Below are 15,615 nucleotides of genomic sequence, written 5' to 3'. Positions count from 1 at the left end.
GGAGCGTGTCCACTTGGCACTCCATAACATTTAAGAGCTACTCCGTGGCTTCTTTCTGGTGTGCTGTGTTCTCCTTTTGGTCCTCTTCTCGGTGTCCCGCCACTCCTTCAATTCCTGATTCTCAGCGGCGGAGTGCATCGTAACCTCATGGAGAAAGTCCTCCTTAGTTCTTCAGGGCTGCTTTCTAATTCTCTGCAGCCTTTCTGCCGCCGATAACAAAGAGGTAGGCTGGGCTCCCAAGATCATCTCTGTGAAGTTTAAATGCAACATTTTACAGAAGCAGTATTGTTTGCAACACAGACAGCACTGACTCCGTGCTTTAAAACACAGCCAGTACTCTCACACCTGTTGCTAACTGGCTGACCCTAGGCAAGCACACATGAACTACAAGACTCCCAAAATGGTGAGTAGCTGCAGGGGCAGAGTAAATCACTCTTCCCGGACCCTGCTGTACACTGGGCACGTGGCTCTTGAGTAGAACCAGCACTGTAGGGGGGGCCTGATAATCATTCCTGTCCCCACACTTTCCACAGGAAGATATCTTGCTGCTGAGGGTGACCAGGGAATCAAGGGAGGATCTTCTCCAAGCCTGCGGCTTCCACCCTAGCCCCTATGCAGCTCGCCTGTATGCAGCAGTGGTCCCTCCCTGCCCCCCCCCCCCCGGATGGTAAAGTGGTATGGAAAAGTTACCGTTAATGGGGCAAGAAACAAAGCAGCTCTGCTGAGGAACCTGCAGCAGTGGATTGCCCACTATCTCCACAGGAGTTTCCTGGAGATCTCTGAGGGAGATTCCCGTGAAGTGAGGAGTCTATCAACAGCCTGTTCCACTGCTAGGCCAAGGCATGCGGTGTGGAACAAGCCTGCTTTCTCCGACCCTGCGTTCTCTCTGCTTCAGCAATTGCCAAAATTAGATCCACTTACCAGGGGCCTCCTCTCCTGTATGCACTTCACCAAGATCCGACTGCTGTGACTGGCTAGGCTCCTCAGGGGTAGAAAAGAGCTCCTGACTGCATGCATCTCTGGCCTCCAAGTCATCCTCTGCCTCTGGATCCCCATCCTCCTCTTCGTCCAAGTTTTCCTTCAGGCTCGGTCCACTCTTGACTGGCACGCGAGCCAGCGAAGTATCCACAGGGGCCTTTGCAGTGGAGGTGGGGTCGCCAATGTGTATCGTGTCCAGCTCTTTGTAGAACTGGCAGCTTGTGGGCGCAGCACGGGAGCGGCGGTTTGCCTCCTGTGCCTTGTTGTAGGTGTTCCGCAGCTCCTTCACTTTTACCCTACACTGGAATGTGTCTCAGTCATGGCCCCTTTCTATCATGCATTGTTAAATCTGTCCATAGGTGGTATAATTCCTACGGCTGGAGCACAGCTGGGACTGCACAGCCTCCTCTCCCCAAATGCTGATGAGGTCCAGCAGCTCAACATTGCTCCAAGCAGGGGATCGCCTGGTGCATGGAGCAGGCATGGCCACCTGGAAAGATGCCCTGAGGCCACTGCACGCATCACCAAGCAAACTGGAAGGGGACTTTCAAATTTGCAAAGGAATGTATGGGATGGGGATGACGGTTGGTCACCTGAGGGCAGGGCACTAGAGTTCAAACTAATGACCAGAAAAGGTGAGAACAGGCATTGTAGGACACCTCCCGGAGGCCGGTCGCAGCGCTGTAATCACCACAGTGTCTACCCTTGTACTGCAGCGCCATAGCCCTGGTGCAGAAAGCTCTACACCTCTCGTTGGGGTGTTTTGGGTATTTTTAGAGCACTACAACTGTGCCGTTTCTGCGCATTATGTGGCTTCGCAGTGTGTACACCTCGGGAGTTACAACGCAGAAAGCTTTTTTACTGTGCAGAAACTTGCCAGTGTAGACAGTGACTTTCCCAAGGTCACAAAGGACATCAAACCTGTCCATTTTTTTGAAAGAATGAACTTCAAATGGGAAACTTCCACAGGCCACATGTAGTGTTGCCAGCCTCAAGTGTTCAAAGCTGAGATCTTCTAAAATGATTAATTTTGGGTTGTTTTTCTTTGCCTTTTGATTTCTAAGCCTGTAGGGTGCACTTGCTTCACAGTTTCAAGTTTCATAGCTTTTTTTTTTTTCTTCTTCCAAACACGACAGCTACAAACCAGGGTGGATTGATGTAAATCAAGGTGATTTAAGCGGAAAGCCTCAATTTAAATCATCGATTTTTAAATACCTTTTCCATTTGTACTTCCTTTATTTTCTAAAGAAAGGTACATTTTCATTGGTTTATATAACCATTAAAACATGTTGATTTACAACTAAATAGCGCCTTTACAGTAAATTTGGAATATCTGTTTGCTACCTAGGAGGGTACACTATAAATATACTATAAATTGTATAGCTTAATACTTTCAGATTCTTAATTGTACATTTTTAGTATGTTAGAAAATGATTAAAGATATATTGTTTATTTTCTAGATAATTAACTTTTTGCTCATGATTTTTGTCAAGCTGCATTAAGATGGTAACGAATTTAAACATACGAAACAGCATATACATTTATTTTCATTACACAAAACCACATTTAAATTAAATGTTTTGGATACATAAACTTTTCATCAGCACGTTTCATATTTACAACTAAGTGATTTATTAAATAGAGGGATTAACTGTACTCAGTGATTTAAACTGATTATTTCAGGTCAGCCTGGGAAAATTTTCAAATACGCCTAAGTGAAAGTGACTGGAGTGTATGTTCCTAGTCACCCATCTCTTGAAAATGAGACAGTCTCCTGTATTACTTAGGCTGACCTATTGTGCCATATTTATAATGCTTGACATCAAAAGTTAGATTTTTCCCCCAATTCTGTCTTTATATCAGTGATACTCAGACCTCGATGATTCAGGAGCCAAATTAGTAATCAGCATTACCCAAAAGAGCCACAGTACTGTGAATTCATTGTTTCATTTAATATATATTATTCTCACAGCAAAATGATTGAGCAAGTATTGTATCAACTTCACTTGGTTACTAACATGGTAAAAACATCCTGATTGTTCAATAACTTAGATTGGTTAATACACCTCTACCTCGATATAACGCTGTCCTTGGGAGCCAAAAAATTTTACCGCGTTATAGGTGAAACCGTGTTATATTGAACTTGCTTTGATCCACCAGAGTGCACAGCCCTGCCCCCCCCCGGAGCACTGCTTTACTGAGTTATATTCAAATTTGTGTTATATCGGGTGATGTCATCTCGAGGTAGCGGTGTAATTAAATCACACAGTTTTAATATCGTGCTGCAAAGAGCTGCAGGAGACGCATTAAAAAGCCATTGCTTTTCTATATAAAGAAGCCTTTAACTCAGTTTTTGACAGCCTCATTGATTCAGTATAGTTATTTTTATTTAAATGTTTTAAGAGATTACAATTATTTTAACCTTTAATATATTTTTTATTAAATTAAGATTTCATTATAAACAGGTTTTATTTATAAAAAGAAAAACATAATTTTTCTAATTTAAATACAATTAAAAATCCAGTTTAAATAAAATATCCAATTTAAATAAGAAAAGCCCATTTTTTTATTTTTGTTTTTTTGGAGAAAATCTTAGATTTTTATCCACCGTACTAGAAACTTACTTTTTTAAAATGAAAGCTGAGCTTCTTATGTAGTCTCTTAAGTCTAGCAACTATGACTTTAAGAAAATTACCAAATATTGTGAGACTTGTGATAGAATCACAAGAGTTGGCAACACTATCAATATCGCTAAAGAATAAAGTTGTGTGGGTTCATAAATAATCTTTGGATTTTAACGCATGCAAGGTGTGAAAAGAAAAGCTAATTTTATTTTACGGTTCAGTTACTTGGTTTAGTTTTGTACTTTTACTTTTCTTACCTAAGTAGCAACAATCAAAAGTGCTATCTTTGCAAAAGTCTGAATTCTCTGACTTAAAATTTAAAAAAATTGCTAATACAAATGAAAGTACATTTTCATCTTAGGTTTTCAAGGTTGAACTTTTTCGACACCAGATCGGAAGTGTATCTAATGAAAATTCACTTTCCCATGTATAATAAAAGGCCTGCCACAGAATTCTGTCCCTTTTATACATTGTCTATCCTATAGCCTATCTTTCTTTATGTGTACTGAATGTTAGTTATATTTACTAATATGCACTAGGCAGGTTTAATGTTCTCCATTGCTTACCATTTTTAAGTTAGTAATTCCCCTTTTTCTTCCCTCAGCGAGTATTTACTCTATTAGAAAAGGCTTTGCTTGGTTCCCCTGTGCAGTTCATCTGGCAGAAAACTTTAGGAAACTTCCTTGCTGTGACAGGGTAAGATAAGAATTTAAATATTATTAAAATGTATGTAGAGGTAATTGAGTTATTTTCACCATTTTGTTAATGTATATTCACTATCACAGTATATGTCACAGTTCCTGAGGTATCTTGCATCTCTGATCCCTTTTTGGCCTTCTTGAGGGCACCCCACTTAGGTCTCAGGCTTCTCAGCTGTCTCCATAGAGTCTTGCAACTTTCCACCTCTAGACCAGGGAGTTAGGCTGTAATTCACTGTGATTACCACAGTAGATCTGAATTCAGTTCAGCACCTATGGTCCTATTCTTTCAAGGGCAATGACACGGTTAATTAGTGACCAACCAGCCAATGATAGGGTTAACCATTGACCAGCTGCACTTTATAGTTTTCATTTCTTTGTTTGTCAAGTTTTCTGAAGTAGGTCAAACTAGTATAGATTTAGTAGAATTCAATTTTTTTTTTGTAATTTAGGCAACTAATATGTATTTTTCCTTTTAAGATTTTTGTTTGATTTTTAACAATTTTAATTTTTACAATCCCTGGAAATTAAGGGGGAGGGCAGGAGAAGGTTAGGTTAGCATTAGAGTAGGGTTAGCATTAGGGTAGCATTAATATTGGGGCTCCAAGAGGTTCCCAGGACTGGCAACATGGCTGCAAGGGCACCCTGCACAGTTGAGGGATCCAAGACACCTATATAAAAGATGCCAGAGAGGCTGTGATCCTCAGCAGGTGGAGCAAGGACTCCAAGGAGAAGGATGAGCCCCTGGACACAGAGGGAGGCCACCCTGCTGCTGAACAATTCCATCCCAGGGACGACTCCTATGTTTCTGGTGGGTGGGTGAGTGAGTGCAGCTGCTCTGTCATGGCCCCAGAGGATTCTCTGCAGGGCCTGTGACACTTGATTCCTGCAGGTGCAAGGTGCGGGGAAGTTTGCGGTCCTGGCAGGGCAGAGCAGAGACTCCTCTCCAGAGTTATGAGGAAGAGGACAAGCCCCTAGCCTGAGGCCACCCCACTGCCGAATGGCTCCTGCCCAGGGACAGAGCTCCCCCCAGTACATCATCCTTGCGGTACTAGCTCAGGGTCTCTGCTCTGCCCTGCCCATCCAGGACTGCAGCCTTCTCCACAGCTTGCACCAGCAGGAACCAAGTGTCACAGGCCCTGTGGTAGCATAGTGAGCCCTCTGCCACCACAATGTCATGGTCTCACTCCTGTGACAGAAGGGCTTCCCAGGGCTTCCTGTGCTACTGCAGGGCCAGTGACATTGGATCCCTGTAGACGCAAGATGTGAGGAAGGTTGCAGTTCTGGCAGGGCATGCAGAGCAGAGACCCTTTGCCTAAAACTGTAAGACAAGCCCCTGGCCACAGGGGAGGCTACCCTGCTGCTGAATGGCTTCTGCCTAGGGATGGCTCCCGCACTCCCAGCTGTTGAGTGAGAAAGCTATGACAGTGGGGTTGCCTGCCCTGCCTGAGATACCTGCAGAGACAAGGTGCACAGGGTGGGGGTTTTTTTGGTTGGTTGGGTTTTTTTGGTCAAATTTCAGTGTGTCAGCTGAAATCGATGTTTACATCTATCAAATTCAATCGAATCCTACTACAGCTGTGTACATGCAGTTTCTGTCAGAGGCAGAGTCTCCTCCAGATTTGCTACCTGCCTAGGAATTTGCATTAATTACCTCCCAGTAATTTAGTTCTTGTAGGAAACCCTGTAACTCCCCTATGGAGCCAGAATACAATCCTTAGCCCATAAACACACAAATAAGACTTATAAAGCCGATACAATAACTTTTTTTTATTCCATGTGTCCATAATATCTTTTATTGGACTACCTTCTGTTGGTGAGAGAGGCAGGCTGTATATTTACTAGACCTAAAAAAGAGCTCTATGTAAGCTTGAAAGCTTGCCTGTCTCACCAGCAGAAGTTGGTCCAAGAAAAGACATTACCTCTCCGATCTTGTCTCGCTAATATCTTGGGAGCCGCATGGCTACAACAACACTGCATATATCCATTATATCTGTCACAGTAAGTACCTATCCCCTGGAAATATCAATAGATAAAACTCATGAGCCATATCAACGTGGCATGAAAGATTAATGGAAAAAGTTTTTATGAAATCTCTAAGGATATTTGCAAATGTACAAAAAGACTGAATTCATCTTCTGTGTTTTTAGAGCTGATCACACTGTAAAAATCTTTGATCGTCATGGTCAGAAGAGAAATGAAATTAACTTACCCAGGTAAGAACTAACAAGGGTTTGGCACATTCTTAAACAAAAAAAATCACATACTTTTAATGGCACATGCATACATATAAGTAATCTGTGGAAGATGCATAAGTAATCTGAAGCAAAACTGAATTCATAATACAATAGCCATGAAAAATCAGGAAAAAATTATATATATCCTTATATGTAAAACATTCTTTAACTATACTTTTAATCAAAACAAGGGTAGAGATAATTTTAACCAGAATTTTAGGACCCCACATAAATAGTTCATTGCTAAAATATATAAATGTATAACAAAAGTGACAGGCTAAAAAGATTTAAAATACCAAAAAACCTTATTTCAAGTCCAAACTTCATCTCAAAAACTGTATAAAAGTACTTTCTTCACCTCAGTTCTGTCTCGCGCCATCTACTCATGTTATGTCAACAACCCAAAACTGTTATCTTATTTATTTTCTATTGCATTATAGTCTGGTTCCATTTTAATTAAGGTGGTCTCTTGCCCTCTGTATAGCTTCCCCTTCCTCCAAATGTTTCCGAGTACCTAGAAAACTTTCTCTTCTTTGCATTGTCTTTTCATCCATGCATTGAGACCTTGAAGTTCCCTCTGCCTGTGTATGGAACTCAAAGCACTTCAGAAAAAGCTACCACTGATGCCCTGGACCTATGCCTTCTATTTAGTATTCTAAATTTAGCTTCCAGGACCTCTCCTCTATATCTCTCTACATCATTGGTACCAATACATACCACAACCACAGGCTTTTCCCCAGTGCTCGCCTGTAGTTTGGTTAGATATCTCGTGATGTCTGCCACCTTTATACCTGATAGTGAAGTCACCAAGCTGTTCTGATGGTCATCAACTGTCTACATTTCTCATAATCAGTCTCCTGTCACCCACAATCAGTCTTTGGGTATGTCTACACTGCAAAATAACTTCTGCGGCAGCAGTCTGTGCCTGCGTCAGCTGACTCAGATTTGTGCTTCAGGGCTAAAAATAGCAGTGTACATTCCCGCTCAGCCTGAATCCCAGGCTCTGAGACCCTCTCCCCCTTCCCAGGTTTCAGAGCTCAGGGTTCAGGCCAAGTGGGAACATCTACACTGCAATTTTTAGCACCATAGTGCAAGTCCAAGTTGACCTGAGCTCTGAGACTTGCTGCTACATTTGTTGTTGGTGGTGTTTTTTTGTTGGTGGTGTTTTTTCCTGCAGTAGAGAGGTATCTTTTCTCTCCCCGCTGTAATTCAGTCCCCTGGAATGACTTCCTCAGTATATGAGGAGCTGTCAGTCTCCACTATTTCAGTCGGAAGGAGAGTCCCATCTAAGGAATTATGTTCCTCCATTTCACCTTGGTGTCCCTTCCACCATGAATCTGGCTTCCTCGGTTGGACGAATGGGGAAGTCAGTTCTGAGGTGAGCCTACTCCAGTGTCCCTATATGCAGAGTCTCTAAACAATTCCATCTGTTTCTGCTCTTCCAGCTCAACAGCTCTGTCCTCAGGATGCTGTACACGGGCTCTGATAGCCATGAGCTGCTTGTGTTGGGTGTGTATGTACACCACTTGGCTACAAAGCAAATAGTCATTCATACATTTTGCACTCTGCAACAAATTGGTTAGTGCCCTCCCTGGCTAGTTTGCTGCTGATTTACCTTCATAGCTAGACTGAGTTTTTTAAATTCATTTCTAATCAGAGTTAACTTTGTTGTGGTCTGTTAATTATTCAAGGAAAAGGTTTTATTATTATTCAGATTTTAATTCCTCAGGCTGCCAGGTGATGACAGTTCAGTTTAGAGCTTTCTTGCCCTTTGTGACTGACTACCACTCAGTCCAAGCTTCCTTGTGCTCAGTCACCCTGAGAGGCCCCAGATGATGTCTACACTGCAAAGAAAAACCCATAGCTGGCCCAAGGAAGAATTCACAGAAACCGTGACCTGTCCGTGACTCTTACTAAAAATATCAGGACAAAATAGGGATCTGTGGATCCTGACAGGCCTGAAGGGGGGCCTCTGGGCAGGGGCTAGGAGCTGCCTGCAGCAGCTAGGAGCTGAGGGGTACCCCTGCCACTCTGGGGGTTCCCTGCTGCCCATGGGGACTGGGAGCTGTGGGGTGCCCCGGCTCCCATGTCAGCCCGAGCGCAGGGGTTCCCCTGCCGCTGCCCGGGAGCTTGGGAGTTCTCACACCCTTCCGCGACCTCCGTGACTGAGGGTATGTCTACACTACGGGATTATTCCGATTTTACATAAACCGGTTTTGTAAAACAGATTGTATAAAGTCGAGTGCACGCGGCCACACTAAGCACATTAATTCGGCGGTGTGTGTCCATGTACCGAGGCTAGCGTCAATTTCCGGAGCGTTGCACTGTGGGTAGCTATCCCGTAGCTATCCCATAGTTCCCGCAGTCTCCCCTGCCCATTGGAATTCTGGGTTGAGATCCCAATGCAAAACAAGTGTCGCGGGTGATTCTGGGTAAATGTCGTCACTCAATCCTTCCTCCGGGAAAGCAACGGCAGACAATCATTTTGCGCCCTTTTTCCCTGGATTGCCCTGGCAGACACCATAGCATGGCAATCATGGAGCCCGTTTTGCCTTTTGTCACTGTCACCGTATGTGTACTGGATGCTGCTGACAGATGCGGTACTGCACTGCTACACAGCAGCATTCATTTGCCTTTGCAAGATAGCAGAGACGGTTACCAGTCATATTGCACCGTCTGCCATTGTAAATTGGCAATGAGATGACGGTTATCAGTCGTTCTGTACCGTCTGCTGCTATCATGGGTGCTCCTGGCTGGCCTCACTGAGGTCGGCCGGGGGCGCATAGGCAAAAATGGGAATGACTCCCCAGGTCATTCCCTTCCTATGTTTTGTCTAAAAATAGAGTCAGTCCAGCCTAGAATATGGGGCAAGTGTACTAGAGAACCAGAGAGCACAGCCGCTCCGTGTCAGAGCCCTAGAGATCCCGCAGAAATGATGAGCTTCATGCCATTCTAGGGGGTGCCCCTGCAACAACCCCACCCGTTGCTTCCCTCCTCCCCCCACCCTCCTGGGCTACCGTGGCAGTGTCCCCCCATTTGTGTGATGAAGTAATAAAGAATGCAGGAATAAGAAACACTGACTTTTTAGTGAGATAAAATGAGGGGGAGGAAGCCTCCAGCTGCTGTGATAGTCCAGGCAGTACAGAATCTTTTCTTTAGACATGATGGGGGCGGAGGGGCTGATGGAGCTCAGCCCCCAGTTGCTATGATGAGGACGGTTACCAGCCGTTCTGCACCATCTGCAGGGAATGACCAGGAGTCATTCCTATTTTTACCCAGGCGCCCCCGGCAGATCTCACTGAGGCCAGCCAGGAGCACTCACAGGATGATGATGAGGACGGATACCAGTCCTTTTGTACCGTACCGTCTGCCACCGGGGAGGGGAGGGGACAGGATGCTGCTGTTTAGCTCTGCAGCACCCCGTCTACCAGCAGCATGCAATAGACATAGGGTGACATTGAAAAAAGGCGAGAAACGATTTTTGTCCCTTTTCTTTCGGGGGGGGGGGGAAGGGTGTAAATTGACGACATACACCCTGAAACACCCGGGAAAATGTTTTTGACCCTTCAGGCATTTGGAGCCCAGCCAAGAATGCAAATGCTTTCCGGAGACTGTGGGATAGCTGGAGTCCTCAGTACCCCCTCCCTCCATCCATGAGCATCCATTTGATTCTTTGGCTTTCTGTTACGCTTCTCACGCAGCACTGTGCTGAGTCTCTGCTGTGGCCTCTGTCATAGCCTTATTAATGATTAGCTCAGTCTCCTGAAGTCTGGTTTCAAAGAACTAGTATTACACCTACCTCAAGGCTAACTCTAGGCCTATGTCTACTCTGCATCGCTTACAGCAGCATAGCTGTGCCGCTAAAGCCTTGCTGCTGTAAGGCACACAATGTAGGTGCTCTTTGTTGACAGGAGAAAGCTCTCCTGCCGACAAAATAAACCCACCCCCAACGAGGGTTATCGGCGAGGCGTGTCTCCCGCCGACAAAGCATTGTCCACATGGGCGCTTTTTATCAGTAAAACTTTTGTTGGTCAAGGAGGTTTTTTTTTCACACTGCTGAGCGACAAAAGTTTTACTGCTGAAAATGCAGTGTAGACATAGCCTAAATCTGAGTGTCTTTTTAATATTAAATTGAACCTAATTTACAATCTGACTGATTGCTGTAGAAGCAGTTAAATAACAGCAGTTTCAACCAGGGCAATTAGTTGCTGCCCTTAAACCAAACTACAGTTTTTTCCGCCAAGAATAACAACCCAGACTGAGTATAGGTGTCACAGTTACAGAACTAGCTATACATTCCTCTTTCTGGTCTCTCGGAGTATCTCCTCTCAGGTTTCAGACCTCCACCTATTCCAGGGTAGAATTCCACAGTTCTCCCACTCTTACACCAGGCCCTGGGCTACAGTACCATGAGTATCAACTGTGCAAGTCTGACTCTGCTTCTTCTCTTTGGGAGTCTGTGACCAGAATACCTCCTTAAAACAAAAGTATTGGTTTTTTTTTTGCAGCAGGAGCAATTTAGAGGAAAAATTATTTTAAAACAACAAATAGTCTGATGCATGTCTGTCCAACCTAAAGGCTTACCATCCTAAGACTGCCTTTTTTTCAGACACCACAGCAGTTCCTGTGTGCCTGGTTCCCCTGAACAACTCCCCAACAGTTCTCCCCTCACTCTTGAGAATGGTCCTTTATAAGCTCCATAGGCCTTTTGATCTTTTGGTTCCCAGACCTTGGCCCTGCTTGTCAAAACTAGTTATGTAAGTTGGTTGGAGCCAGGAAGTAGAATCTTCAAAGCTAATATTTCAGGTATTGTCTCTTAACAACCCATAAGTGTTTACCGAAGGGTGTCTTACATTGAGTCATTGTTTCCCTATCAGCTTGTTTTTCCCGACAACTGCCCTATTAAACTAAATCAACATATTAATAAGTAAACATCCCAATAACCAGGTCAATTTACAGTATTCAGAAATGATTACAGAGCATCTCCACTTCTGTCATAGAGGGTTCAAGCAAAAGCAAGGACAGTTACCTGAAAGAACCCCCGCTCAGTCCAAATGGTGCTGTGGTCACTCTGACTGTTGCCTTCTAACTCTGTCTGGGACTTCCCCTCTCTTGAGAACTGAGTTCAGAATCCCAAGTTTCTTCTGTTTGAATAGATGATGTCATAAGTGCCATCTCTTCAATTATATTTCTCATTTTCTCTTGTCTGTTTGTCTCTGTTCTTATATACTATTTTTCTTTTTTGCATTCTTGTGTTTTTCTGCACTCTTGTCTAATAATAATAATAAAAACTCCCAGCTCTTATTTAGTGCTTTTCATTTGTAGATCTCAAAGGAGGTCAGTGTCACTATCCCCGTTTTACAGATAGAGAAACTGAAGCACAGAGAGAGAAGGTGACTTGCCCAAGGTCTCCGAATAGGCCAGTGACAGAGCTGGGAATAGAATCCAGATCTCCAGAGTCCCAGTCAAGTGCTGTGTCCCCTAGGTTACACTGCCTCTAGTGTCTTCCCTTGTGGCTGGGGATTGAGACATCCATTGAAGTTTCTTGCAGGAGGCCACATTTACTATCGTGCTAAATTCAGGCAAGTGGGAGAAAAGAAGATAAAAGGTTGAACTTGATGGGTTGCTGATTTAGCCTGCAGCCTGGTATACATAAAGTGCTTCCTATGAGGAGCTACTACGTGAGCAGGAAGGGAAAGCTGGTAGCTTCTCAAGAAGCCACCTCCTGTTTTACTGGAAGCTATACATGTACTTACCTGGAATGCAGAGCAAAAGCACAATTCACATTGGATCTTAGGCTTCAAAACAAATTATTTTTATAAAATAATAAAATAAAATTTTATTTTGACTTCTCAGGCAGTCAAACCTCTTGTTTTTTCACTCAACGCACTTGCTACAGCTTTAAATACTATTTTTGCGTACCGTACATTTTTTACCAAAGAACAATGGTTGAGAGAGAAGGTCCACGGTAGAAGAGTGTAAAAGACAATTTTTCAGACAATTAAAAACCAAAGATATTGACGCATTCATGACAGCAAAAGCTTGTGTTCTGCATGTTTTTGCAAAGATTAGACACTGCAGTTTTTACATATTTAATTGACAAATGTCCCTCTGGCAGCCAAACAGTAAGTTCTTTCCCCATACTAGCAGATGGAGTCTAGAACAAGTAACCAGATGCCTGCTATACATTATGAGTTGCTTGCCTTTTGATTAGAAATGTGCAAATGGTTAATATAATACCCAGACTCCATCCAAAATCAGGGCTGGTTCAGGTTTTGTTGTGTTCACACAAATCTACCTTGATGCACTTGCCAGGGCTGCTAACATTTGTACAAACACCTGTGTGCCAGAATCCATCCTTTTGTTGTCTTCAGGGATGCAGCTGGGCTCCTGGAACGGAGTGGCTCACTCTGCCCTCTCTGGGACTGTAAGGGATACTGTGGGTGTGTCTACATTGCAGTTAGATGCTGCAGTTAGGCCTGTGCCAGCTGATGTTGGCTCTCAGGGCTCGGGCTGTGGGGCTGTTTTATTGCAGTGAAGACATTCGGGTTTGGGCTGCAGCCTGAGCTCTGGGGCCCTCCCACCTCACAGGTTCCTACAGCCAAAACTCCAGCCTGAGCATGAATGTCTACACCACAATTAAACAGCCCCTTAGCCTGAGTCGGCTGGCACAGGCCAGCCATGGGTTTTTAATTTCAGAATTACTCCAAGAGGCCTCTTTCTTCTGCACAGTCTTTGAGGATTTTTTCATTATGATCCATTGTCTCTTCCAGTTCTAATAAGAGCCTTTGGTGCCCAACCCTTCTCTGCACTAGTGCAGCAGGAAAATATACCCAGTGCATAAGCAGAGTTGTTTATAATCCTTAATATATATGTTCCTTCCTTAGTCCTATTTCTCCTATGCTAGAGATCGTGGGGTATGTCTGCCCCCGTGCTCTTTGTGGGAACAGCAACTAGAGCTTCTTCTTCGAGTGATTGCTCCAATGCATTCCAGTTAGGTGTGCGCGCCGCGCGTGCACGGCATCTCGGAACTTTTTACCCTAGCAACCCTGGCTGGCCGGCTGGCGCCCCCTGGAGTGGCGCCGCTATGGCGCCCATTATATACCTCAGCCGGCCCGTCCGCTCCTCAGTTCCTTCTTACCGCCCGTGACGGCCAGTTGGAACTGTGGAGTGCTCTCTGTCCTCCACAACCCTAGCTCTCGCTACTTCTTGTTGTGCATAGTTTGGTTAGTGTTAGTATAGTTAGTTCAGTAGTTAGTTAGTTAGTATTTTAGGTAAGGATAAGGGGGGTATTCCCTCCCTTCCCTTCCCCGGTGCGGGCTCATGCCCAAGGCACCGGGCTTTAAGCCCTGCGCAGCGTGCCAGAGGCCTATGCCGGTTGGTGACCCTCACGGCTCCTGCCTCCGTTGGCTGGGCGAAGGACACCGAACGGACAAGTGTGCTATTTGCTCAGCATTCAAGCCGCGGACCCGTAAGGAGCGAGACATTCGCTTAAAACAGCTCCTTATGGAGGCGTCCCTCCAACCCCCGGCACCGTCCGCGCCGGCACCGAGGGCTTCATCGGTGCAGAGTGCACCCGCGGCACCGAGCCGTTCTGGCACCGCGGCCCCGGTACCTAAGCCGGCGGCTAAGAAGACCCGGCACCGCTCGCTTTCGCCTTCCGCCAAACAACAGCTGGCGAAGGCAGTGGCAAAGGCCCGCACGGAGGACGCCGCGCGAGTAGCAGCGGCCGTGCGTAAAACGTGCCCAGGGCCCTCGACTCCGGCACCCCAAGCGCCGTCGAGTCCGGCACCGCCACGCTCCCCGGCACCGACCGTGGTTGAGCCAAGGCTGCCATCGACGCCGGAGACGTTCTCCTCTGCGCGCGAGCTAATCCAGCTCATAGAGGCACCGAGCCTCCGGCCCCCGGCACCGCCGGTGCGGGCTGTCGTCTCAGCGGGGAAGCCAGCCAGAATGACACGGCCCCCCTCTCTGGGCGAACGGCACGGAACGCGCTCCCGGTCCCGGTCCCGGTCCAGGTCCCGACGCAGGTCACCGTCCCGTCGTTCGGGATCTCGACGCCGCTCCTCATCACGGCACCGAGCGCCATCCCGACGCCGGTCCGAGTCCCGGTACCGCTCTCAATCGCGGTACCGGTCGCACTCCCGGCACCGATCCAGGTCGCCGTACCGTCGGTACCGCCGGAGGTCTCCATCCCGGCACTGTTCACGGCACCGCAACTCTCGGAGTCATTCCCGGCACCGCAGATCCCGGTCCCGGTCGAGCTCCCGGCACCGGTCGAGCTCCCGGCACCGCGGTAGCCGACGGTCACGATCGCCGTCCCGCCGGCCATACACTTATCGACCCTCGGCGGCGTCGGCGGAGGGACTCCTGTCTTCAGCGGCTCAATCCCTCGGCGCCTCGGCACCGCCTTGGCCATCCCGCCCAGCATCGGTGGCTTCCGGTGCGGATGTCACCACCGACCGGTTGCCGACCCCGCAAGGACTCCATCACGAACAGTGGGGCTATTGGGTCCCCTGGGCGCATCACGAGGCACAGGGCACCCCATTTCCTCTGCGGGATGTGACCACCGGGACCAGGGTCCCTGAGGCGACAGTTAGCCGCCCGCCTCCCTCTCCTCCACACGAGCCCTCCGCTCCTACGGACCGCCAATCAGCCACACCGCACGACTCAGCGGAGGCTCAACCAACAGCCCCGGTGCCTGAGCCAATTGTGCAGGGCGTATCTTCATCGTCCTCGCCGGACAAGGCGGTGGCAGGTGCTGCGGCCAGCGAACCCCCGCCCATTGACCTTCGGGCCTTCCAGGACCTGCTTCGCCGAGTGGCGACGGCCATGGGTCTCCCCGTCACAGAGGTCCAAGAGGACGAGGACCCGATCACCAACGTGGTGGGCGCGGACGCTCCTGTCCGAGTGGTGTTGCCCTTTGTGCGGACAATTCAGAAAAACGCCACTACGCTCTGGCAGACCCCCGCTTCCATTCAACCCACAGCACGCGGGGTCGAGCGTAAGTACTCAGCCCCCCCAACGGGCTATGAGTACCTCTACTCCCACCCAACCCCGGACTCCCTGGTCGTTCAA

The 15,615-nt window shown here is 46.9% G+C and overlaps 1 protein-coding gene across 4 annotated transcripts in view; it reads left to right on the top strand.

The window, feature by feature from the left end:
* WDR19 (WD repeat domain 19) overlaps positions 1-15,615 on the top strand; it is a 122,980-nt gene that overhangs the window by 4,219 nt on the left and 103,146 nt on the right. For all 4 annotated transcript variants that reach the window (XM_045017765.1, XM_045017766.1, XM_045017764.1 and 1 more), the window contains exons 2-3: positions 4,207-4,298; positions 6,451-6,516. In XM_045017765.1, coding sequence (XP_044873700.1) covers positions 4,207-4,298; positions 6,451-6,516 — 158 coding nt within the window. The remainder of the gene's footprint in view (positions 1-4,206; positions 4,299-6,450; positions 6,517-15,615) is intronic.

The sequence above is a fragment of the Mauremys mutica genome, chromosome 5, assembly GCF_020497125.1.
Source record: "Mauremys mutica isolate MM-2020 ecotype Southern chromosome 5, ASM2049712v1, whole genome shotgun sequence".
In the NCBI taxonomy this organism is placed as follows: Eukaryota; Metazoa; Chordata; order Testudines; family Geoemydidae; genus Mauremys; species Mauremys mutica.
The sequence above is the reverse complement of the archived record's forward strand: the minus strand, read 5'-3'. Positions and strand labels throughout refer to the sequence as shown.